At 38.5% G+C, this 24,894-nt stretch overlaps 1 protein-coding gene across 1 annotated transcript in view; it reads right to left on the reverse strand.

The window, feature by feature from the left end:
• LOC110196976 (putative dimethylaniline monooxygenase [N-oxide-forming] 6) overlaps positions 1-19,023 on the reverse strand; it is a 28,291-nt gene extending 9,268 nt beyond the window's left edge. Inside the window, 7 exon segments of the mRNA XM_020970494.2 lie at positions 1,879-2,078; positions 4,272-4,414; positions 11,261-11,423; positions 15,276-15,351; positions 15,353-15,462; positions 18,629-18,766; positions 18,937-19,023. Coding sequence (XP_020826153.2) covers positions 1,879-2,078; positions 4,272-4,414; positions 11,261-11,423; positions 15,276-15,351; positions 15,353-15,462; positions 18,629-18,760 — 824 coding nt within the window. The 5' untranslated portion in view covers positions 18,761-18,766; positions 18,937-19,023.
• Positions 19,024-24,894: the final 5,871 nt, after the last annotated feature.

Here is a 24,894-nt window from a genome sequence, read left to right on the forward strand (position 1 = left end):
AGAAGGTAATAAGCAAAGCTTGTGATATCTTTCACCTTTTTCATGGTGGAGGCAAGGAAGTGCGAGAAGATATTGAAAAGTAATTTGTGAAAATTGTGATGATATGGTATAGTGGATGGTGAGCTGGCTGTTGTGGAGCCAGGTCTGTGTTCAATCCTGCTCTGGCACATTCTGACCGTGTGACCCTTCAGACTAAGTCACCTGAACCTTCAATACTCTAAGTGACTTTACTGCTCTAACTTGCAGAGAATGCACTGATCTGTTTTGGTACGGGGAGGTCTTTGTACCAATGAAATCACTGGCTGAGTTCCTACTTCAATGAGAAGGGAAAAATGTAGGACTTTTTAGCGCTGAATTTCAAAAGCAGAATTTATTGCCCACAAATCTGTGCAAAGAGGTAGTTTTTTTTGTTTTGTTTTGTTTTAATTGTGCTTGGGTACAAAAACTGTACCAGGTCTCCAGAGCTTAACCATCTGGGCAAATCCCAGATTATTTAAGCTCTATTTGGAGAAAAATATAATAAAATGAAGTGAAATGGTATATGATCTGTGATTTTATTAGCTTGAGGAACTCCCTTGGCAGAATGCCCTCCCTGAGTTTGATTGCTAACTATATGACTTAAGAAGATAAGTTAATTAGCATTTTAAAAACATTTTCTATATTCCAGGTGTTGTGTTGATATGTCCTGGGGAACTGCCTAAATCAGAGAGAGGCTAAATAACTTTCCTAAGATCACACAGTTAGGAAATGTCAGAAGCAATAGTTTTGAATCTAGATCAACAAAAGTCAAAAGGCATTTATATGTGCCAGGAACTATGCTAAATGCTGGGACTGCAAAGAAAAGCAAAAAACAAGCTCCATACTCTTAAGGAGCTCACATTCTAATAAGGGAGATAAAAGGCAAGCAACTACAAGCAAATAACATCCATCCACCCATCCATCCACCTATCCATCCATCCATCTATCTATCTATCTATCTCCATCTAACTATATATCTATCTGACAAATTGGAGATAATGTTGAGGGAAGATACCAAGATTAAGGAGAACTGAGGAAAGGTTTCTTGCAGAAAGTGGAGCATTAGCTGAGAGTTGAAGAAAGCCAGGGAAGGCAGAGGGCAGAGATGAGGAAAGAAAGAATTACAGGAAGAAGGGACAGGGCCCCTCCCTTTCCAAGCCTAACACTCTATGCCACTACTGTCTCATGAAATAAAAAACAAAATGATAAAGTAATAAGAAATAAAATAGGTATTGGCTCAAAGACAGAATAACCTGTTTAAAGTTGGAAAAAGGCACTGTGTAAGAGTGTCATACTTTCTTATTTTAAAGAAGGAATGCAATGATTTTTTTTCTCTGAAAAATTAAAAGCTTTCTTCCTCAATAGATATGTGGTCAAAGAATGTGAATAATTTTCAAAATAACTACAAACTGTAAATGACCACTTAAAAGCATGTTCCAAGTCACTAATAATAAGAGAATGCAAATGAAAACATTCTTGAATTTTTATCTTATATTTTGAAAATTGGCAAAATTGATTTCCCCCTCCCCTCCTCAAAAATAGGAAGAGTCACGTTTGCAGGAAAACTAAAACTTCCTTAGTGAACTATGAATTGGTCTCAAGAAAGTCAAAGACAGAAACAAAGGTCCAATACACACCAAAAAATGGATAATACCATTCTTTGTGGTAGTAAAGAACTGGAAACAAATTTAGTACCCACAAATTGGGGAATGGTTGGTATAGGATACATATGACCCTGGGTATGTACCATATTACCCATCTAATCCTCAAATGGATCTCACTAGCTCGAATCAGGTATATGAGTAAATAGAGAGTTGTAGTCATAAGCTATCACCTCACTTTTTAAACTATATTACATACCCATTGGATGGCATCAGGCCATAGTTCTTATGTTTAAATCGTGAGTTCATCATCTTAACATAAAACCAGTCTGAGACAAAGTTAGGGAGGAGATTCCAGAGAAAGGTTTTGAAACGAGTTATATACACCATATCCCAAGGGTAGCCATCATCCCAAACCCGACTCATTACCCAAGAACCGCTTCTTGTGCTAATAAAGACCTAGAAAGAGAAAAAAGCAAAAAGAAAGGCAATGTAAGTTTCAACAATTAATCTATGAAGAATAGAAAGGGAACCTTACAGCTTTGCATGTAGAGGCAGGTTTTAAACCCAGTTCTTCCTATCTCTCTATCTACTACACCATGATTGCCTCTCATTCTCATTTTAGGTATGAAGAAACAATCATGGAGAGTTTGTGTGACCTATCCAAGGTTCTAACCAATATGGCAGAGCTGGAGCAGTTAACGGCAATATTTTTTTTTCACATTTAGATAGTGCTTTAATGTTTGCAAAGTGTTTTGTATACATAATCTCTTTCAAATCTCCACAACAACCACATGAGGTGTGGGATGAAGTAGTTATTTTATCCATTTTACAGGTGAGAAAACTGAGTCCAAGTGGGTATGTGATTTAGATATACATGGTGACATAATAAAGAAATTAGAGAAACATGGAAGAGATTCCCTGTTGGATCTATAAATTAGGGAGGAATTCATGAGCAAACAAATGATCTAAAGGTTCGCAGGAGGCAAAATGCACAATTTTGATTACACAAAATCATTTTTTCATAAACAAAATCAACTTAGCTACAAATTAGGTGATTTTCTAGCTTTTGTGGTTGTTGTTGAGTCCTTTCAGTCATGTCTGACTCTCTGTGACCCCATCTGGGGTTTTCTTGGCAAAGACACTGGAATGGTTGGCCATTTGCTCTTCCAGCTCATTTGACAGATGAGGAAACTGAGGCAAGCAGTGTTAAGTGATTTGCCTAGGGTCACACAGCTAATAAGTGTCTCAGGCTGGATTTAAACTCAGTTCCTCCTGATTTTGGGATCAGTGCTCCATCTTACTAATATCCTTAAGATGAAGGGCCCAGAGAAACCTAACTTGAGAAATCACATATCCCCCAAAGTTAAGCCCTTTTTTTTCACATACATATGCTGATCTTGTTTTGAAGCTTCTCTTCTCTCACCCATTCCTCTATCTCATTGGAAATTCCCTGAGGACAGGAATCATGATTTGTATGTCTTTATATATTTTTTTTTACAGGATCTAGTTGTAAGCACTGTTCATTACATATGTATTAACGACTAAGGGACCTTAAATCCCTGCAAAGCAGTGTGGTATAGTAGAGTATTGGGCATGAAGCCAGGAGAAAACTAGGTTCAAGTCTTTCCTCTGACACTTACTCCCCTGTAAAATGGGGGTAATAATGCCCTTGAAATTTGCTTCTCTCAGAATTTTTATAAGGATCAAATGAAGAAGAGCATGCACAATGCTTTGAGAATCTGAAAGTAGTGTACAAATGATGAATACCTAAGACTTAGCATGGTGCCTAGCATGTAGCGGTAGGTGCTTACTAAATATAAGTTAATAATACAGTTCTTATCACTTAAGTGTTCCTTTCACCTAAAAAAATGATGGTCAGTTTGATCTATTTATACATGAACTCATTCAGGCATTCTCTGCATTTTAAAGGAGACACAAAGAAAAATAGGCTATAGTCTACTATCAGGTAGTTTACAAACTAATTGAGGTGTCATGTTATACAGAAATAATACAACATAGAATATTTAGAACAAGTGGTAATGATAATTTGTAAAGGATTGAGATCTGGGGGAAATTGAGGTTGGAATAGAGAAAGTGAACAGCTAGGTGGTGCAGTGGATAAAGCACTGGGCTTGGAGTCAGGAAGACTTATCTTTGTGAGTTTAAATCCAGTCTCAGATACTTTTCAGCTATATGACCTTGGGCAAGTCACTTAACCCTATTTTCCTCAGTTCTTCATCTGTAAAATGAGCTGGAAAAGAAAACGGCAAACCACTCTAGTATCTCTGCCAACCAAATCCCAAATAGGGTCACAGAAAGTTGGACATGACTGTAAAACAACTTAATGATGAGAGAAGGGAAGACTCTGTGAAAAAAAGGTGTCCTTTGACCTAGACCTTCAATTTCAACAGCATGTGAGGCTTTCAGATATGTGAATCCTCATGAAAATACCTACAGAATCTACTTACTTAGTGGTGTGTATCACCTGACTTAACTTTCCTGTGGAAAACTGAGTAGGTTGTAAAAGGTCAGAAAAGTGAATGGAGTTCTTTCTGGGTGATAAGTATGCCCCATCACTCATCTCTAGCAATGTGTCAGTTAGATTAGAAAGGGTCTAAGTTCTTTTCTGAAAGTTCTTTGTTTCCATACCTGTGAAGCCACGTGACTTAACTCAACAGCAATATCTGATCCAGAATTCCCTAGGCCAATTACAAGCACTCTCTTCCCCTTGAAGGCTTCTGGACCCTTGTAGTCCCGGCTGTGAATATAGCTGCCTTGAAACTTTTCTAGTCCTGTGAGAGGCATGGGAAACAAATTTAATTCCTAGACATTTCCAAACCAGGTTCCTGGCTGTCTCCTCAACTTCCTGCTCTTGGATCCAGGCCTCACTTCCTGTTTCCAAATTTTGCATATGTCCTTCCCTTCCTCCCTTCCCTGCCCATCTTTGATGGGTTGTCTTTCTTGTAAGATTTTTGAGGGCAGGAATTGGCTTCCTTTGCTTGTATTTGTATCTCCAATGCTTAGCACAACACCTGGCTCATAGAAAGTACTTAATAAATGATTTTTTTATTCATTCATTTACTGAAGGCATTATGGAGAAATCAAACTATTTTTGGTTGTATATTTGCCTTTAAATTCTAGTTGCCCTAATAATTAAAACACACACACACACACACACACACACACACACACACACACACACCCCAAGATGCCTTTTCAGCTTGTGGTTTTTGACAGAGAAGTCAAAGGGATGTTTGTCAAATGGTCACTAGAAATTACATATTATTCCATTCAGGTGCTTTCATGATTTTAATATTCTAGATAGAATCTGAAAATAATCTTTTTATCTTTTTTTTTTGTCACGTGAGTCATTTAACCAGGCATAGGGGAAAGAGCCCTGGATCTGAGTCAGAAGTCGTGGGTTTGAACCCCTACTTACTACCTGTATTACCTTAAACAGTCAGCCAATTAACCAATCAACAAACATTTCTTAATGTATATTACTACTGGGTTCCAAGCACTGTGTTAGGAGATACAAAGACAAAACTGAAACAGTCCCTGCCTTAAGGAGCTTACAGTCTATCAGAGGGGATAGTAGGTACATTTGTGAATGTTGCAGGATAATCAGACAGACTGAGAATCCTCTGTAGATAGGGATTCTGAAGCTTAAATGAATCTTGGTACTTGTAGTTTACGGGGACAGAATTCCCTCCTAGCCCTGAGAGAAATTGACTGTGATTTGCATTTGAGGAGAGGAGATCTACCCACCTAGAAGTTTTGTGCTAGTCTGGACAAAGCTGAGGGGGCAGCAGGTACAGCAGCAGCAGAGATGACCATCGGGTCTCCCTACAGAAATCTTGCAAGATGTGTCTGGGCACTTAGAACTGAGGATGGTAGGTTAAGCTCAGAGCCAAACCTCAGCTTTATGGAATAAAGAACCCCAACTGAGCCTCTCTGGTGACTGTCCCTTTATGAACTAAGGCAACTATCCAAAGAGTTTTCACTCTTTAATTCTTCCCCCTCCTCATGTCTGCTGCTCATATGATTTTCTCACCATTCCTTTAAGTTGTTTCTTTATCCAGAAATTTTGCTTCACATAAAACTATGGTCAATCACGACTGGCAAATCCCTGTCCTGAATCACCATTTCTTCAGGAGCCCCAGCCATGCCCCTCACTTCACTCCTGGCCCAACCCACTCTTCAGAATACCTTCTCCTTCCCCTCTGCTTTCCAACTCTCCTCTGTGTTTCGTTATGTCTTGTTAGAATATAAGCTCCTTTGAGAGTAAAGACCATCTTTTTTTGTGTATTTGTATCTCCAGCATTTAGCACAGTGCTTGGCACATTATCTATCTATCTATCTATCTATCTATCTATCTATCTATCTATCTAACTACCCATCCATCTATCTTGTATCTATCCAACCATCCATCATCTACCATCTCTCTATACATCTATGTAGCACTATACATCTCTCTATCAATATAATGATCTATCTATCTATCTATCTATCTATCTATCTATCTATCATTCCATCATGAGTAATTTGGAAATGGAGAAGCTAGTAGCTAAATGGAAATACACAGAATTTAAATAGGTCAGATAATCTACTAAGGATTTTCAGTAGGAGGAAAGAGGTGTGGCTTAGGAGAATTCAGCCCCACCTTTTTCCTATAGGGAGGGCAATGTCGAAAAGGAACAACTACACAGACAACTTTGCTCCACAGCAACACATGCTGGTTGTAGAAGTATATACAGGATACATACAAAATAATTACATGATAATTTTTGGAGAAAGGACAGGAGCAGTTTTGGAGGAGGTAGGAATCAAGAAAAGCTTCATGTAAAAGATAGCTCTTGAACTGAATTTTGAAGGAAACAAATTCCAAGAGCAAATCACTTAACTGCTCTGGGCCTCAGATTCTTCTTCAGTAAAGTGAAAAGGTTGGATGAGATGAATTTTAAGTTTCATTCTAGCTCTAAAATCTGATTCCATGATGATATTAATATTAATAAAGAGTAACTAAAAATAATAATTAGTATTTATATAACGCTTCAAGTTTTACAAAGCATTTTATAAATATTATCTCATTTGATCCTCACAAAAACTCTGGGAGGTGGATGTTAATATTATCTCCATTTTACAGATGAGGAAACTGAGGCAGACAGAGGTAAAGTGAATTGTCATGGTCACACAGCTAGTACATTTCTGAGACCAAGTTTGAATTCAGTTAATCTTGACTCCAGGTCCAGAATTCTGACCACTCTACCACCTACCTGCCTCTACTATCACTGGTCATACCTGGGCATTGCAGATAGAAACATGGATGAGGGTATTAGTCACAAGGATCAGTTTGCTTCATTTCTAGGGATTAATTGTCACACGACTGATGTAATTGTAATGACACAGAATGACCATAAAGACTGATGATAACAGACTGTTTTGATTAAGTTGGCCAGTCCAAGTTTCATTTTGTGTATCATATGGATTCCTAGTCCATATCTAAGAGACTAGAAGCCCTCTATGACTTTATGGGCTGACTTTCTTCACTAAATTACGTACTATAAAAATTTATAGTTAATCAGTAAGCATTTATTGAGCACCTACTCTGTGCCAGGCCCTGTGCTGGTGCTAGGGATCCAAAGACAAAAATGAAACAGTATCTGCCTTCAGGTAGCTTATATTTTGTCAGGTGAGACAATGTGCAAATATATATGTATATACAAAATGAAAGGTCATTTTTTTTTCACTCAATCACCTTCAATGTGGGTAGACACTAGCAGTTGGGAGGATAAAAAATAGATAAGATGATCTATGAGGAGATACAAGGCCTATGGTCATACTCAAGACCCTGGTCAAACCAAGGTTGGACACAAAACATGTACCCTTGCCAAATTTCACTGTGTGCTCTGGATTCCCTTACCTCTCCTATACCCATTTTTATATAGACTGACCCTACATAATATCTGTCCACTTCTCTTTTTCAGCAACAGTAATGTATGGTAGGCAATTGTACCACAATATTGTGAAAACCTGCCATAATATGGTTTATTTGGGGTTTGCCTCTCCCTTTAGCTAATGGACTTATAAGAGAAACTGACTAGGTTGTTTTTCTACTTAACTTTGCAAATAGAGACAAGAAATGTCAGAGAGGAGACTGAAAACTTACTACGCCTTCCTTGGGAATGCTCCAAAGTTATTGTGGCCTTCTTCACCTTGTAATATAGCTCTGGGAACGCCTGTTATACTCACTTGTGCTCTTGAGTTAATGTGTGGTTCTCTGGTGATATTTCTGACCCATTGTAGACATTTCTTTTGAATTATTTTTCCTGTAGAACTTTGGCTGACCCATAGACATATATTTTCTTATATGTGTTCCCAGTGACTCCAATACCTACTTTTGTACTATGGCTGGATAAGGTTAGGGGCACAATCTAGAGTCAAGCTAACTGTTTATGATGGACTTTAGACTTGACCTTAGCCTCATTGTTCTCTAACTCCTGAATAAACAGACCCAGAGGAATAAGGCAAGAACGCAGTAGGGAATAGACATTTTTGTTCTCCCACTTCTTCCCTCTTCCTCATCTCATATCACTGAGTATTTTCCTATATTATCTCTTCCTTTGTCCCTTTCTTACATGGCAAGATGGTTCTTCTTGCCAAGTCAAACCCCTCTAAATACTGAAGTGATCCTATTCCATCCCTTCTTCTCCAGCAGATCAAGACCTCTCTCATCCCTACTTTCACTAATATTCAATCTGTTCTTGTCTACCAGTTGCTTGCCTACTGCCTATAAACATGCCCATGTCTTCCCTATCCTCAAAAAACCCTCAATAGATATATCCATCCCCACTAGTTATAATCCTATACCTTTCTTCCCTTTTGTGGCTAAACTACTTGAGAAGGCTGTCGACTATAGCTGTCTCCACTTTTTTTCCCTATCACTCTTGTCTTAACTCTCCAAAGTCTGTCTTGTAACTTCATCCTTTAACTGAGACTTCCATTTCCAAAGTTATCAGTGCTCTCTGTTGCCAAATCTGATGGCCTTTTCACAATCCTCACACATCTCTTGACCTCCGCAGCCTTTGACACTGTCAATCAACTTCTCCTTGACACTCCCTTTTCTTCAGGTTTTCATGACACTTTTCTCTCTGGGATTCTCACCAGACTTTCTGATCCTCTCTTTGTTGATTTGACTTTTCAAATCCTCCTCTGCATAAATATAGAACCATTAGTAATGGGGGATTTGGAGGAGTTGCCTTAGGGAATCAACAAAGGGTAAGTAGGCTTCTTCCTTCTTGGCCCAGTGAATTTGAAATGCAGGCTGCAACACCCCCTCCCCAAAATTGTGGTGGTGCCTGTACCCCAGGGCCCTCCATTCCCTCCCATCTACACAGAGGGGAAGAACGGTGCGTCTACCGTGGCACCTAACTGAACTGTTTTCATTCCAGGTGAGGAAAAATGTCTATTTCCATATCTGGGTAATTATAAAGGTTTTTGTTGTAATGATTACACATTAAAAGGCAGTATGGAACCCTGTAATAGTTAGAGAGCTGGCTTTGGAGTCAGGGAAGCCTGAGTTCAAATACTACCTTGACACACACTGGCTTTGTGACCCTGGGTAAGTCACTTAACCTTTTAGTGACCCAGGTAACTTTCCCAGACTGTAAGTTGCAGATACTTATTGATACATACTGCTAGAGGTAATTCCTTTACCTACAGTTCTCAATATCAGTGAAATAATCTGGTAAAAAAACCTTTTATTTTAATTATGCTTACTTCTATGATCCTCTATATCCCATGCTTAGTCGTGAACTTTTCTTCTATCCATAGTTCTGATAGGCAATTTTTTCCATGTTTCTCTAATTTGTTTATGATGTATCCTTTTATATCTAGGTCACATATGTATTTGGATCTTATCTTTGTATAAGGTGTGGGGTGTTGGTCTAAATCTATTTCCTTCCTTAGTGCTATCCAATATTCCCAGAAGTTTTTTATCAAATAGTGAGAACTTATTCCAGTACCTAGGTCTTCATGTTACCTGTGGATTACGGTGCCTGGGGTCTTTGTGTTAGTTGGAGACTATGGTATTAGAAGCATTTGCTTCTGTATGTTGTATACCTAATTTGTTTCAGTGATTGAGCTCTTTATTTTTATTTTTTTAACCAGTACTCTATTTTTTATCATTACTGCTTTGAAGTATAGTTTGAGGTCTGGCACTGCTAGACCCCTTTTATTCCCATTTCTTTTCACTGTTTCTCTTTTGGTTCTTGACTTTTTTCCTTTCATGTGAATTTTATTATTTTCTCTAGTTCTGTCAAGTAATCTTTTTGTTGGTTGGAATAAGTAAATTAATATAAGGAGTTTTGTCATTTTTATTACATGAGTTCATCTTACCTATAAGTAATTAATATTTTTCTGATTACTTAGGTCTGTCTTTATTTCTATTAACAGTTGTTGTAGTTGTATTTAATATAGGTCTCATGTGTTTCTTGTAAGATAGATTCCCAAGTGGTAGAATTCCATAGTCATTTTAAATGGGATATCTCTTTCTACCTCTTCCTATGATAATGATTTTTCTGGATTTATTCTATGTCCCGTAAGTTTTACTAAAGTTATTAATTGTTTCAATTAATTTTTAAATTGCCTCTTTTGGGTTCTTTAAGTATCTCATCATAACATTTGCAAAAAGTGATAATTTTGTGTCTTCTTTACCTATGTTTATTCCCTCAACTTCTTTTTCTTGTCTTATTTCTATAGCCAGCATTTCTAGAACTATGTCAAACGGAAGTGGTGATAATGAGCACCCTTATTTCACTACTTAATTTATTAGAAAAAATTCTGACTTATCTCTATTATAAATAATGGAAGCATATATATATGCATATATATATGCACAAAAATATGGATTGTACTTATATGTGTGTATGTATGTATATGTGCATATATGTGTATATATATGTATGCATATATATATATGTATGTGTGTGTATATCTCTCATTATACATATATATCAGTATATCACCTACAAGGCACAGTAGATAGAGAACTGGGTCTGAATTCAAATCTGTCCTTAGAAACTTATTATCTGTGTGACTCTGGGCAAGTTATTTAACCCTGTTTGCCTCAGTGTCATCATCAGTAAAATGAGATTGAAAAAGAAATGGCAAACCACTCCAGTATCTTTTCCAAGAAAATCCCAAGTGGGGTCATGAAGAGTCAGATACACCTGAAATGACTGAGCATCAACTGACCCCAACATAGTGATGTCGTTTTGGTTCTGTTTGAGAATGAAGGACAACAACCAAAGTGATACACATACATATGCCCGTACATACATAATACATATCTACATATAAATACATGCATACACACACACACACACACACACATATATATATATATATATACACACACACACACTATAACTTTAAGGAAAGGTCCATTCATTCCTATGTTTTCTAGTATTTTTAACAGAAATGTAAATGTTTGAATTGTAAATACAGAAAATATTAATAAAACTTAATTTTTAAAAGAGTATGCTAGCTTTGTCCATCTTGTACATATTTGTTACCCGTGCAGAAATTGCTGGGTGTTATGGAAGTTACATGGAAAACTATGTATCTTCCATACTTACCAGGAAAGCAATCAACTGGCATATTGGGATATACGTGGTGTCCTGAACAAATCAGCACAGCATTAAATACAGATGATTCTTGATTTCTATCTTTTTCAGTAACAATATCCCACTGGCCAGTGACTGAGAAATTGGCATGTTTCTTTACGCTAGTGACCACTGTCTTAAAGGAACCCAGAGAAAAAAGAATCCCATATAAATACATACACATGGATGTATGGGTGCACATACATATATATACACAGAAATATGTAATTCTATGATCTTTGGAGTGTTTCTGCAGGTAAATGAAATAATTTTTGTGCTTTGTCCTGAACATTGGGAGATGGATTACATGATTAAATAATCATTAAACAATCTACATATTTAAAATAGAAATTACTGTGGCTAAAATGCCTTAAAATCCTCTGAAAATAAATCCCTTACTGAAAGATAGCCTTAGTTCTTCCTGTCTGACCCTAACCTCTTACCCTTCCTCCCCCTTTCCTTTACCTTGATCATGACTTCTAATCTTTTTCCCTCTCAATATTTTATCAAACCATCACACCTGCTCTGACTTCACTTTTCTCCCTTCCTAATCTCAATCCTATAGTTAACCCATTGCCCTCCATACCATCCTCACTCTTAAATCTTTCAGCTCTTTATCCTATAGCTGCTCATCCCCTACCAAACTCTAATTATTTATTACTCCCATTATCTACCTCCTTTACTCCTTCTCATATGCTGTTGGATGAACCTGGAGGAACTCATATACTGCCATGCTCTCTGGGTACACTGTAAATTTGTTATCCTACTCCAACAGGGTCCTCAGGACATCAAGGTGAGCCTTTTATTCCTCCCCAATTGACTCCCTATCTCATTCCACACCAAAGCTATTCCAAAACTTTGCTTCTCTCCTCAAGCCTCCCACACCTCCCTTTCCCCATTCTCTCAGTTGAGGATCTCCACTCTTACTCTACTGAGAATATTGAAACCATTCTTCCTGAGCTTTCTCTTCTCAAATTCTCTTCATTTCAAAACCTCTTGGTGTCATCTTCTCTCAATCTCTCTTCCTTTTTTCTGGGCTCTGATAATGTCTTTCTCCTTATCAAGATCTATCTTTTGATATTGCTCTTGATCTTATGTCTTTTGTCTCTTCCAGCAAATTGTCCCATAGATCATCTCTTCTCTCTGTAATCTCCAACTTCTCCCAATCTACTCTTCCCCCCGCCTTCAAACATTTCCAAGTCTCTTCCTTAAAACAAACAAGCAAAAATCTTTTAAATCCTTTTACAACTTGGACCCATCCTGGCTTTCCAGCCTAATTACACATCACTCCCCTTCCAGGACCCTACAATCTGTCTAAACTGACCTTCTTGACATTCTTTACACAAGGCACCATTTCTCTCCTCCTGTGCCTTCGTACCAGCCATCCCTCATCCTTATAATGTACACTCTCCTCTACCGTACAGAATACATATCTTCCTTCAAGCTCAAATATCACTTTCTACATACTCTTGGAAGAGCCAATCAATCAATAGATGTCTTTTAAGTGTCTATGATGTATCAGGCATTGTGCTAGGCCCTGGGGGTAAAAAGGAAAAAGTCAAACAGTCCTTGTCCTCAAGTAACTTCCATTCTAATGGGAGAGATAACATGTAACTATATATACATATATATATAAAAGATACGGGATAACCTTGGTATGAGAGGTGGAGGTAGGATTGATATGACTTAACTTCTGAGTAGATGGGATGAATGAGGGAGAAGGAAGAGTAGATGGTGATTCTGAGATTGTGAATATAGGTGACTAGAAAGGTGGTGGTGCCCTCAACTGAAATAAGGATCATTGGAAAAGTTGTGGGCTTGAATGGGAGAGGGAATAAGATGGGGGAGAGACAAGATAGTGAGTTCTGTTTTGAACATGTTGATTTTGACATGCATCACTGGTTGGTGATATGTCATTGGAATTTAGGGATAGAGGCTAGGCCTTGATATATGATTATGGGAGTTGTTAGCATAGAGGTAATGGTTGAAATTACCAGAGCTGATGTGATTACTGAAAGAGTATGTAGGAAGAAGAGGGCCCATGACATAGCCCTAGGGGATACCCATGCTTGGGGGAATGGGGTCAACAATGATAATTCTGTAGGAGACACTAGTAATAAATGGCCAGACAGGTAGGTGAAGAATCAGGATAGAGAAGTTTAATAAAAATCTTGAGAGGAGAAAATAGTGTATAAAAATCCAGAAGAGGAGTAGTCAACAGTGTCAAATGCTTTATAGAGATCAAGAGGAATTAGTACTGAGAAAAGAACATTGGATTTGGCAATTAATAGACTATTGGTGACCCTACAGAGGGTAGTTTCATCTGAATAAGTGGGTTGCAATCCAGATTGTAAGAGACACAGAAGTGAATGCTCAGGGAGAGTATGGAGGTGAGTAAAGACAGCTTTTTCTTTGAACTTGGCTATGAAAGGAAGGAGAAATATAAAATGATAGCTTGAGCAGTTGGTAGGGTTTAGTGAAGGCTTGTTTAAGGTCGGTGAAGATCAAGGCATATGTGTAAGCAATAGGGAAGGAGTCATTGTTATAAGAAAAAATGAAAAATTAGGGAAAGATGGGATGAGCCAGGCATCAGCTTTTAGAGGATGCAGGAGAGATAGGATCACAGTACAAGTAGACAGGCTGGTATCTGCTAGAAGGAGCGTCACCTCTTCCTCTGAGACTGGATTAAAAGAGAAGACAGTGGTCAATTGAGTCATCTAAATAGTTTTTGTCCCAGATAACTTTAATATCATCTCACAAGTGGATCAACATGGCTCAAGGTGTACCACAAATTCAGAAACCAGTCGTAATAGGAGCCAAGCCCTCACTGTCCCCCACGCCTAAAATGTTTTCCTTCCTCACCTCCCTCTCTCTATCTTCTTCAGGGGGACTTTTCCAATTCCTTCAACTACTAATAAGATCAGCAATTCTAAGATGACCTTCTTCTCCTTTGTGTAAATTTTGCATGTACATAATTAATTACATGCGTTGTTCTCTATTAGAATGTGAACTCCTGGAAGACAAAGACTATGCTTATTTTTCTCTGTATCCCTAATGCTTGTCTCAGTGCCTGGCACATAGTAACTGCTTCATAAATGGTTTTTGATCGACCGGTAAACTGCCTACACACTGTGGCATTCATAGCTCTTATGCTTGGGGTGAGATTGTATTGTTGGTTGTGGACAAAGAACTTTTATCTTCTACTCACTCAATGAGTGGCTTTATGGGGCGAAGTTTCCTTATAATCTGAATTTAATTAAAATCAGTAAAGTCAGTTTAATCTGTGATAGATACTGGCATACTAGGCTTTAGTGCTATGTTGGTTAATAGACCAAGTAGCAGGATTACTCTTCACAAAAAAAGTATAAGCACAAACCCAATATATGACTCATAAAATTTTCCCCCACACTGCTTTTTATAAAAAATAGGTAAAGAGTTCCAAGAACATATCAAAAGTTATTCTCATTTCTTGAAATAATTCATATATTTTACTTCTCTGGCTCTGTGTGAGGGTGAAATTCACTAATTTAGCACAAGATAAAGGAAGCAGGTAGATTCAGCATTTGTCTAAATTTTTCTGCATTTAATGACACAATCCCCATTAGGTGCCATATTCTTTTGAACCAACACCTGTTAGAAGGGAGTCCAGAGCGGCTCTACAGCAATCTAAACCACTACTCAAGAGCTCTTGGGTTGTTCTTGGAATATCAGAGCACACAGATATGATGGTAACTTGTATCTGTGTATCTCTTGATGGCATTTTTCTATTGTTTGTCAGTATACTTTGATTCCAGGGTGGAGGGGAATGTTCCCCTAAAGAATTATCACATGAATAATTCTGTAGGTGACAGTCCAAATTCACATTCGATCTGCAAAGGGTATGAATATTTGGCCTCTATTTCTATAATGGGGTGTTGTTTGTACGAATGTGCTCTCCTCATAGTATACATCTTAATATTAAGAAAAAAGCAGATAACAGAAGCCTTACCTCAAATTGTATATATTTTAAAAGATTCTTCTTTTGAGCAAACATCTTTATGTATTTTTGGACCTCAGTGTTATGTGTAGTTAGGATAGTCATCAGGATAAGGGAAGTCTGGGAAACACATCATTTCTTTGCAAGAGTTGGTGAATACAGATTGGTAAATACTGGCCCTTCCTTCCTCTGCATGATCCTAGGAAGAAAAATAAAGTTTAAAGAATAAATCAGCAAAAAACTTTATGGAGTCATTAAACATTAAAGCTGGAAAGAATTTTATATATTATCTAATCTAATCCCCTTGTTTATCAGATGAGGGAACTGAGGTGCAAAGGAAGTAAATAAATTGCTTAAGGTTACACAGGTGGGGATCTAGAGTTCAAGTCCAGTTCTTCTCACTTCAGTTCCAGTGATTGTTCATTGGTTATATCTAATGTGGAACTCTGAAGAAAAGCCAGCTCATATTCATCATCTATCTTTCTATTAGCTCTCTGTTTTGTTGTTGTTATTCAGTTGTTTTCAGTCATGTTCTACTCTGTGACTCAATTTGGAGTTTTCTTGGCAAAGATACTGGAGTGGTTTGCCATTACCTTCTCCAGTTCATTTTACAGATGAGGAAACTGAGGCAAAGAGGTTCAGTGCCTTGCCCAGGGTCACACAGCTAGACAGTGTCTGAGGCCAGATTTGATCTCAGGAAGCTGTCTTCCTAACTCCAGACCTGGCTCACTATCCATTGTGCCATCTAGCTGTCCCTTTTTGTAATACTCACTGGTCTGTGTCTTCCTTCCATATAGTAACACAAGTAAAATGTTTGTTTCTAAAAGATGGTCTTTGCTTTCATGAGAAACTTGAGGCTGGCAAGAAAGCATGATTTCTAGAAAATAATCTGACTTTTTATCCTTCTCCTATTCAACTCTGAATGTTCAGCTAGGCGGCACAGTGGATAAAGTGCTGGGTCTGGAGTCAGGAAGACTCATCTTCCTGAGTTCAAATTTGGCCTCAGATCCTTACTAGCTGTGTGACTCTGGGTAAGTCACTTAGCCTTGTTTGCCTCAGTCTCCTCATCTGTCAAATGAGCTGGAGAAGGAAATGGCAAACCACTCCAGTATCTTTGTCAAGAAAACCCCAAATGGGGTCACAAAGAGCCAGACACAGCTGAAATGACTAAACAACATTTAACTCTGAACCAAGCTTCTTGTTCTTCTGCATTATTTGTCCCAGTTATACCTGCTTTGTATTGGTTATGTTAACATATAGCCAATTGTGGAATGCTGAAGAACAGGAGTATAAGATAACATCAAGGAGATCTATGATAGGAAGAGAGATGGGCTGATGAAGTGGCAAGAGTGCCATATGACAAGTGGACAGTCAGAGTGCTCCACTGGAACCATTTTCATGTTGGCAAAAAGTGAGGAAAGACTCCGCATGGGGAAGATGTGGGTTCAGGGTAGCAGACCTGAAAATAAACATTTTCTCTCATTTGGAAGGAAAAGATTGAAAATCAACCTGTGGGATGTCTCACTAATTCATCTATTAACAAATTAACATAGTTGGTGAATTTGCCTCACCCAAAGCCTAAAAGACCATTGTGTCATGGAGGAAACTCAGGTGAATTCAGAGTGGATCCAAGTATGTTTTCCCCACTTATCTGCAAATGCTTGGAGACAAAGGCACTGAGGATCCAGAGAACTGAACCTGTTGATTATCTCTAGTTAATCTTGTATGTACTTTTTTGTTCATAGTTTTTCCCATGCTATCTCCCCCATTAGACTGTGAGCATCTTGAGCAGGGACTGTCTTTTATCTTTCTATAAATCAACAGTGCCTGGCATACATTAGGTGCTTAGTAGATACTTGATTACTGAATTTATAAGTAATATAAAGTGTCTTAGGTGTTAATGTCTTGCCTGGAATTGAATCTCTTCAGAAGAATCTCTTCAGTTCTTGCTGTGGCCATTTTGATGCTATTTTCCAAAGCCCCTTTTTGCCCATGACTCTTGGGTTTTTCCCTCAGTAAAGGAGGCAGGTTTGAGTTTGGCAGCAATGAATGATAAAGGGACTATCTCTCTCCTGGCTTGGAGGCCTAAATCCATCATGCCAACATTTATCAGCCTCACAGGATTCCCCATTAGTAAGCTTACTTTGTTGGCATTCGTCAAAATATGCTGTGATCTCCCCCAAAGTCACTGAAGTTTCCCCCCACATCCCCCTGATTTTTATCTGCCTGCTGAAGTAAATGGGTCTTTTTCCTGGGCAAGAATACAAACTTCCACAGCAGAAAATCAATTTTGTCTTCTCCAAAGTTGATACCTAAAGCTTCTGGCTTTCAATTTAATTTATCATGGGTCAGCCCTTCAACCTTACAAAAAGCCTTGTGTTAGGGGCCTAGATCCACCTTGCCAGCAAAGTGCAAAGCCTAGCAAGTTTGAAAGGCCTCACTTAGAGGCTTAGTTGCAGACAGTGTGTATCTAATCTGAGGATGAGCCTTATTTAGTTTGGAGGTTCTTATTACGAAAAGGTTGGCCAAGAGACAACGATTTTTTTTTCCAACAGCAAGTCACAAAGACTATTTACTAAAGAGTTGAAGAGGGTTTCAATTGGTGTCTATGGGTGCAATTAAGGAGACAATTTGGTATAAAAGAAAAAGCACTGGCTCTGCAGTCAGAAGATCTGGGTTCAAATCCTGCCTCTAATGATTACTCTCTGTATGAGACAGACAATTCATTTATCTTTTCTGAACCTCCAAAACGAGGCAGTTGAGCTTGATGGCTTTTGAAGTCTCTTCTGGCTTTAGATTCACCATCCTCTCTTCATTTGAAGGAATAGATTTGGGTCATTTCCAAAAAAAAAAACCAACTCTAGTTCATTAGTAGCTATAATAATATCTATCATTTATGTACATTCCATATATCATCTCATTTAATCCTCACAACAACCCTATTAAAGTAGGTGCTATGATAACCCCCATCTTATAGGGGAGAAAACTGAAAATGAGAGAAGCAAAGTCATTTGTTTAGGGTCACGCAGCTAGTAAGTGTTTGAGGTAAGATATGATCTCAGGTCTTCCTAACTCCACATCCAGTACTCTACAAATAATGCCACCATCAACTACTCTTCATTAGTCTGCCATCTATACTGAGTTCTCATCAAAATGCGGAGTATGTCTTAGGTGCTATTTTCAGGTGGAAGATGGGATGCCACTGACTTGGATTAGTATATTTCAAGCCCAATGAGAAAGAACAGGTTTCCCTTTGCTTTTCTGAAGCTTTTGTCATTTCTCAAACACAAAGTTTACATTTAGTTTGTTTTGCCATAGAAACCCTTCTTCAAGTCCCCAGTGTGGAGTCATGAAATTCAACTCACTGCGTATTTCCACAGGCCCCCAACATCATCACTCTTCTCAAAGCAGGTGGGCTCAAGTCCTTCTTCCAAACAGGCCCTGATGGAAGCCAGGCCGCTGACCCCAGCTCCAATGACTGCCACTGTCTTCCTCATGGTCTCCTGTGTGAAACAGATCCAAGCAAAGTTTGTTCAGCAGCATTATCACTTAAGGCTTAGTAGGAAAGGACAGGATTGGTTTATACTCTAAGACATGGCTCATCTGCATCCCCTTACATACTAGCATATACACATAGTCATATACTAACAGGCCCAATTCTATTCATCCTTACCTCTCCTGGGTCAATGAAAGAGACAGAGATAGTGGACTGGAGGTAGAGTGGACTGAACACTCAACTCAGAATCGAAAGTCAAGGAGCTGGAGAGGAGCTCAGAAATCATTTCCTTAAGCTTTCTCATTTTATAGATGACAAAATTTGCCTAAGGGCACAGGCACAGTAAATAGCAGAGCCAGGATTTTTAACCCTATTATTCTCTTATTCTGAACATGGGGTTTGCTGGGGGTTTTTTGTTTTTTCACAGTTCATCACAGGTCTGATTTTGGTCCTATCTAGGGACTTCATCTAGGTCTAGGTGTTCTACTCTGAGAAATGAAGAAAATTGATCAATTGTTTCATCTATAAAGTGAAGATAATGCTTTGTCTCTCTAAAGGCAGAAGCATGGACCAGATAATTGCTGGAAGTCCCTAAGATCTATGATTCTCTGATTTCTTATGATACTACGTGATTTGAGAAGATCTTTCAGGCTTGAATATATTAAGATTCTAAATACTGACCAGAATTGTAGATGCTGGTAATTTGTCAGCTGATTCCTTGGATGCTGCTATTCTGCCTAAGATAGGTGTGTCCCTGGCTTGTCCAAGAGACACATTCTCTTTTCTCTTTGGACTTCTGTGTTCTTACCTTTGGATCAGTCAGCCTTCCTTCTCACAGATCATGGGCAGGTCTAGAAAGGTGGGAGGAAAAAAATGTGATTTTAATGGGTTTTGATGTAAAAATTGATGGGGAGGAGTTACTCTTAAAGAGAACTGTCCTTTCACCTTCTGTGTTATACAAAGCAAGTCCTAGCAAAACCTGTGGTTGAGGAATAAGACTCTGGGTATAATAGTGGGCTTAAAAAATACCCATTGATTATATTTGGAGAGAATACATGTAGTCACTTCCCAGCAACACCAGGACTGTAAATTGAGATATGTGGGAGATTAAGGGAACAGCCATTCTTTTGTCAATTAATGCTTTGGAACAATGAAGTATACAAACACAGGTGCTGCACCTGGATCTCATTGTACAGTGGAATGAAAAGATGTTTTGTTTGCTTTGTGTCAGGGATGCCTGGAGTAGGCAAAAGTAACCTGTGTCAGTGATAGGTTAGTAAAAGCAATAACCCAGAAGGCATGACCAGGGCCAATCCTGGGCAAAATTATAAAGTGAGCCAAGTTTGACTTGGGGCAGCCTTCCACTAGCACTTTTCCCCCTAAGTTTAGGGCCTCTCTTCCTTTCCTTTTGCCCATCAGGTGCCTCTCATTCTTGCAGGGCAAGTCCTCTCTGTCCCTACTGAATGTTAATCTCTGACCCAATGTCACCTGGCTTTCACTTGCCCTATTGCCAGTCCGCAGTAGGGTCTGCATTTCACTTGAACCATCTTCAATAAAAACAGACATGTTTACCACCATTTTGGTTTAGATGGTTTGTGAATCTATCCATTATCAAATGTTTATTCATTCAACAAGTATTTATCAAGCACTTATTCTTTTCAAAGCACTGGTAGTCCTTGGGAGCTTCAAATAGTATGAGATAGGGTTTTTGTTTTCCACTGAATGAAAAATTCGGGTAGGATGAGGACCCTGTAATTTTTTTTTGCTTGTTTGTTTCTCTGCTATTTTGTATTTCTCCAATATTTTAATATTTCTCATGACACTGTTGTGTGCACAATCTCTTTGAATTGATGAAGACAAACTTTAGTTCCAGGCTAGGGCTAGCCCTGGCTAAGAAGCAATTTGTTTTTCCTTACTCCTATTTGGAATGATTTCCACAGCTCCTTCAGTATGAGAATTGGAATATTTCAGGTAACAATTTAGGTAGAGAATAAATTCCCCAGTGGCATTTTGTGGGTGCTAGATAAGAGAAGTCCTGAGATTCAGTGTCATAAGAAGAGACGTCTTTCCTCCATTACTAGACTTTTGGGATCCTATTTTTAACATCATTTTCATGGTGGGCCATAGAGGCCAGAGATGCTCTTTACAGAATTGTGTCTCCTTTCTTGAACTGCCCTTCTTAGCTCCCCAAGATGGCCTAATATAACTCCCTGGTGCGTGGGACAGTGACCACCAAAATCAAGAGTTTGGAGTCTGAATCAGAGATCAGAAAAGGTCTTTATTCTTTCTCATGAGAAAGGGCACATCCCTCATAGCTCTCTAGCAGCGGCAGCCAGGGAGTGTGCACGCAGGCTGTGAGAAGCAAGCTTTTATAGCCCCAAAGCATGCCCCCTCCCACTCTCTTACCTCTTGTCCCCATTGGCTGGGTACTCTAGGCATACAATCTAAATGCAGCAACTAATACCCAATAGAAGCAAACATACCCATATTTGGGAACTAGATGTATGCGTGTACCAGGAAGCGGAGTGACCAGGAACTTCCTGCGCTGATGTGGATTTCTGAGAAAGGTGAAACTCAACAATGGCCTTATTAGGCTTGAGGGGACTGCACTTTAGGCCATCTCTCACACTGGCTCCTACCTGGTTTTTTTTACCCAAGTAGATCTTCCCTGGGAAGAACCCTGTTTTTTGGACCTTTCTTTCTACTCTCCCTTCTATTGCTTTCAATTAACTATGATTCTGGAAAGGCTCTGGAACACTAATTCATGCAAAAATATTTATGAACAATAATATCTTTTTAAATACACATTTCATTGACATTCAAAAATTTAAATTACATTTACCATTGTATCCTCCCTCCTACCCCTCCCAGAAAGCTACCTATTATACTAAAGAATAAAAAAGAGGCATTTTTCAAAAAGTTCTTCAAAACTAATTTTTTTAAAAAGTCTGGCATTATATGCAATGTTCCATACCCACAGTTTCCTACTTTTGCAAAGAAGTAGGTAGAGGTGTGGGTAGTTAGGTGGTAGAGGAAGTAGAGTGCCCTGCACCTGGAATCAGGAAGACTCATATTCCTGAGTTCAAATCTGGCCTCAGATACTTGCTGAACTTAAACAAGTTGCTTAACTCTGTTTGCCTCAGTTTCCTCATCTTTAAAATGAGCTGGAGAAGGAAATGACAAACTGCTCCAGTAACTCTGCCAAGAAAAGCCAAAATCAGGTCATGAAGAGTTAGCAATGACCTAACAACAAAGCAACATTGGGTGGGTGGTGAGTGGGTGTCTTCTATATCTCTTCTTTGAGATCATGATTGGTAAAATTTTGCAGCATTCAGTTTCAATTACTTCATTTCATTGTTTTCATGTCTGCATTTACATTGTTGGAGTCATTATGTAGATTTTCCTACTGGTTCTGCTTACTTTACTTTGCATCAGTTTATATGTCTTCTTATGCTTCTCTGTGTTCATCATGCTCAGTTTCTTACAGCACAGTAATGTTATGTTCACATGCCACACTTTGTTTAGCTATTTCCCAATTGATGGGCGTCTACTTTGTTTCCATTTCTTTACTACCACAAGAAGTATTGATAACGTATTTGAACAATAGTATCTTAATGTTATTTCCTCTCACAAGGGAATTTGAACATTTAAAAGTAACAATGTCAAACCAGGAGAATTAATAAGAAGTGATAGAATTTCAGACACTAATAAATCAGATTAGAAGCAGAGGAAAATTCCATTTGAGTGTGTTTGATGAATGTTCCTCTGGTGCCTCATTATGGTATGAAGGCTGCCAGCAAAGTACAAGCACTGTTTCCTTTGAAGCAATGATACGCTGTGATTACTGTCCAATGTCCAGCCTAGGTAAGTTTGGAAAAGCTCATCTCCAGAAGGTTAATCACCTGGGGACAGACTTTTTTGGTCTTTGAAACTTATCAAGAACATCTATTAAAGCTTAGATAGTGATTACAGAGCTAGATCAGCGGAAAGAGTACACACAATGATGGTTCTTGATGTATTTGAAGTGTAGCATGCCTGTGTGTTTTGGGGAGATAGTGTTTTCCAGTACCATGAAATTCAGGCTATGTGGGCCTACTTTTGGCTTAAAACTAGTTTGATTTTCGTGGACTAGTTCTATAGTACTGCCTCATGGAATCATATACTTAGAAGTGAAAGGACTTAGAAGTCATCTGCTCCAACAACTTTGAGGAGCCTAGAGATGTAAAATGACTTACTTAGTCACAGTTAGTAGGTGGCAGAGACAATATTGATACCCAGGTACTCCAACTCTAGATCCAATGCTCTTCAACAGAAACATTTTTTGAATACCTACTAAATGCAAGGCTTTGAGAAAGCTACAAAAATGAATAAGATGTAGTCTACTGTGCCCTTCAACTACTTTCTCAAAGTTTAAAGTATTATAAGGGAGATGCGACATATATATATCAGCAAAAATGACCTACTTAGTATTCCTCATACATGACTTTCTGACCAGCCTTTTCTATAGGCTGTCCCATCATACATGGAATGTCTTCCCTCCTCATCTCCAACTCCTCGATATCTTAGCATTCTTTAAGGCTCAACTCAAATCCCACCTCCTTCTAGTGACCTTTCCTGATTCCCTCAAGTTGCTAATGCCACCTTCCGATGTCTTTGTATTTTGTACGTATCCTATATTTATTCTTATATTAACATGCTATATCCTACTAGTAGAATGAAAGCTACTTGAGGGCAGGAGTTATCTCACTTTTGCTTTATATATAGTGCCTGGCAAATTTAGTAGAACACACTTAATAAATGCTTGCTTATTGCTTCATAATTGAAAATTAGAATCTCATAAGAGAGAGTAGAAAAAGGTTAAGGAATTTCTAAGTGGGGAGATGTCATTATTGGCTGAGCTGTTGGAAGGCTACCTGCATATGGGTTCTATTGGATGCAATCTGGGATTTCTTCAAAATAAGGAATTCCTAATGAGTTGATGATCAAACTGCCACTCACAGCCTTGGAGAGTCATCTGAGGCACTGAAAGGTGACATGATTTACACTGGAGCACATAGCCAGCATATGCTAGAAATGGGACTTGAATCCAAGTGCTCTGCACTAGTGACTGGCTCTTTATCCTCTAAGGCTGCTCACTTATAGGTAAATGTGGCAATAGTGCAATTAACCATTGGCACCCTTTATATTTAGTTGATTGGAAAGGACATAGGGGTCATGAAAGGACCTATCTCCTTACCCATGAATCTCTACCAGAGCAAAAAGGCTTGGCCAAGGGACATCACTGAGAGGATGATTGGATAGAAAGGAGAGTTTTCTGGCCTTTGTATAGTCAAGACCCAACGAATGACTTGGTGCAGACCTCAGAATGTGAAGGGCATGGTTTTCCAACCTTACCATGAGAAGCCTTTGGGGATGAGGTCACAGAGAGTAGTCATTCTGTTCAATTGAACAAATCCTTTTAAATAGGAAGCATTTTATTTTATTTTAATAGTATTTTATTTTTGTCTAAATACATTTTTTTACCCTCAATTCATAGTCATTTGTTTTTAAATTTTTAAAATTTATTTTTAACATTTATTTTTAAAATGTTGAGTTCCAAATTTTCTTCCTTTCTCTCTCCTGACCCTCCTCATTGAGAAGGCAAGCAATTTGATATAGGTTATACATGTGTAGTCATGCAAAACATTTCCATAATAGTCATGTTAAGAAAACAGACCAAAAAGAACCCCATCTCAAACCTTAACAAAACCTCAAGAAAAGTAAAGTAAAAAAATGTATGGGGGCTGCTAGGTGGTGCAGTGGATAGAGCACTGGCCCTGGAGTCAGGAGGACCTGAGTTCAAATCTGGCCTCAGACACTTATTAGCTGCGTGACTCCGGGCAAATCACTTAACCCCATTGCCTAGCCCCCCCCCAAAAAAAAAGTGTGCTTCAATCTGTATTTAGATACCATCAATTCTTTCTCTGGAGGTGGATAACATTTTTCATTATAAGTCTAAAGATAATTTTTAACATTCTTATTTTGAAAAAATTTTGAGTTCCAAATTTTCTCTCACCCTCTGTCCCTCAACTTCCTCCTCCCTAAGATGGTAAGCAATTTGATATAGGTTATATACATGCAATTATCAGCAAAGAA

This window comes from Phascolarctos cinereus, unplaced genomic scaffold (genome assembly GCF_003287225.1).
Source record: "Phascolarctos cinereus isolate Bilbo 61053 unplaced genomic scaffold, phaCin_HiC Scaffold_5;HRSCAF=322, whole genome shotgun sequence".
NCBI classification, from domain to species: Eukaryota; Metazoa; Chordata; class Mammalia; order Diprotodontia; family Phascolarctidae; genus Phascolarctos; species Phascolarctos cinereus.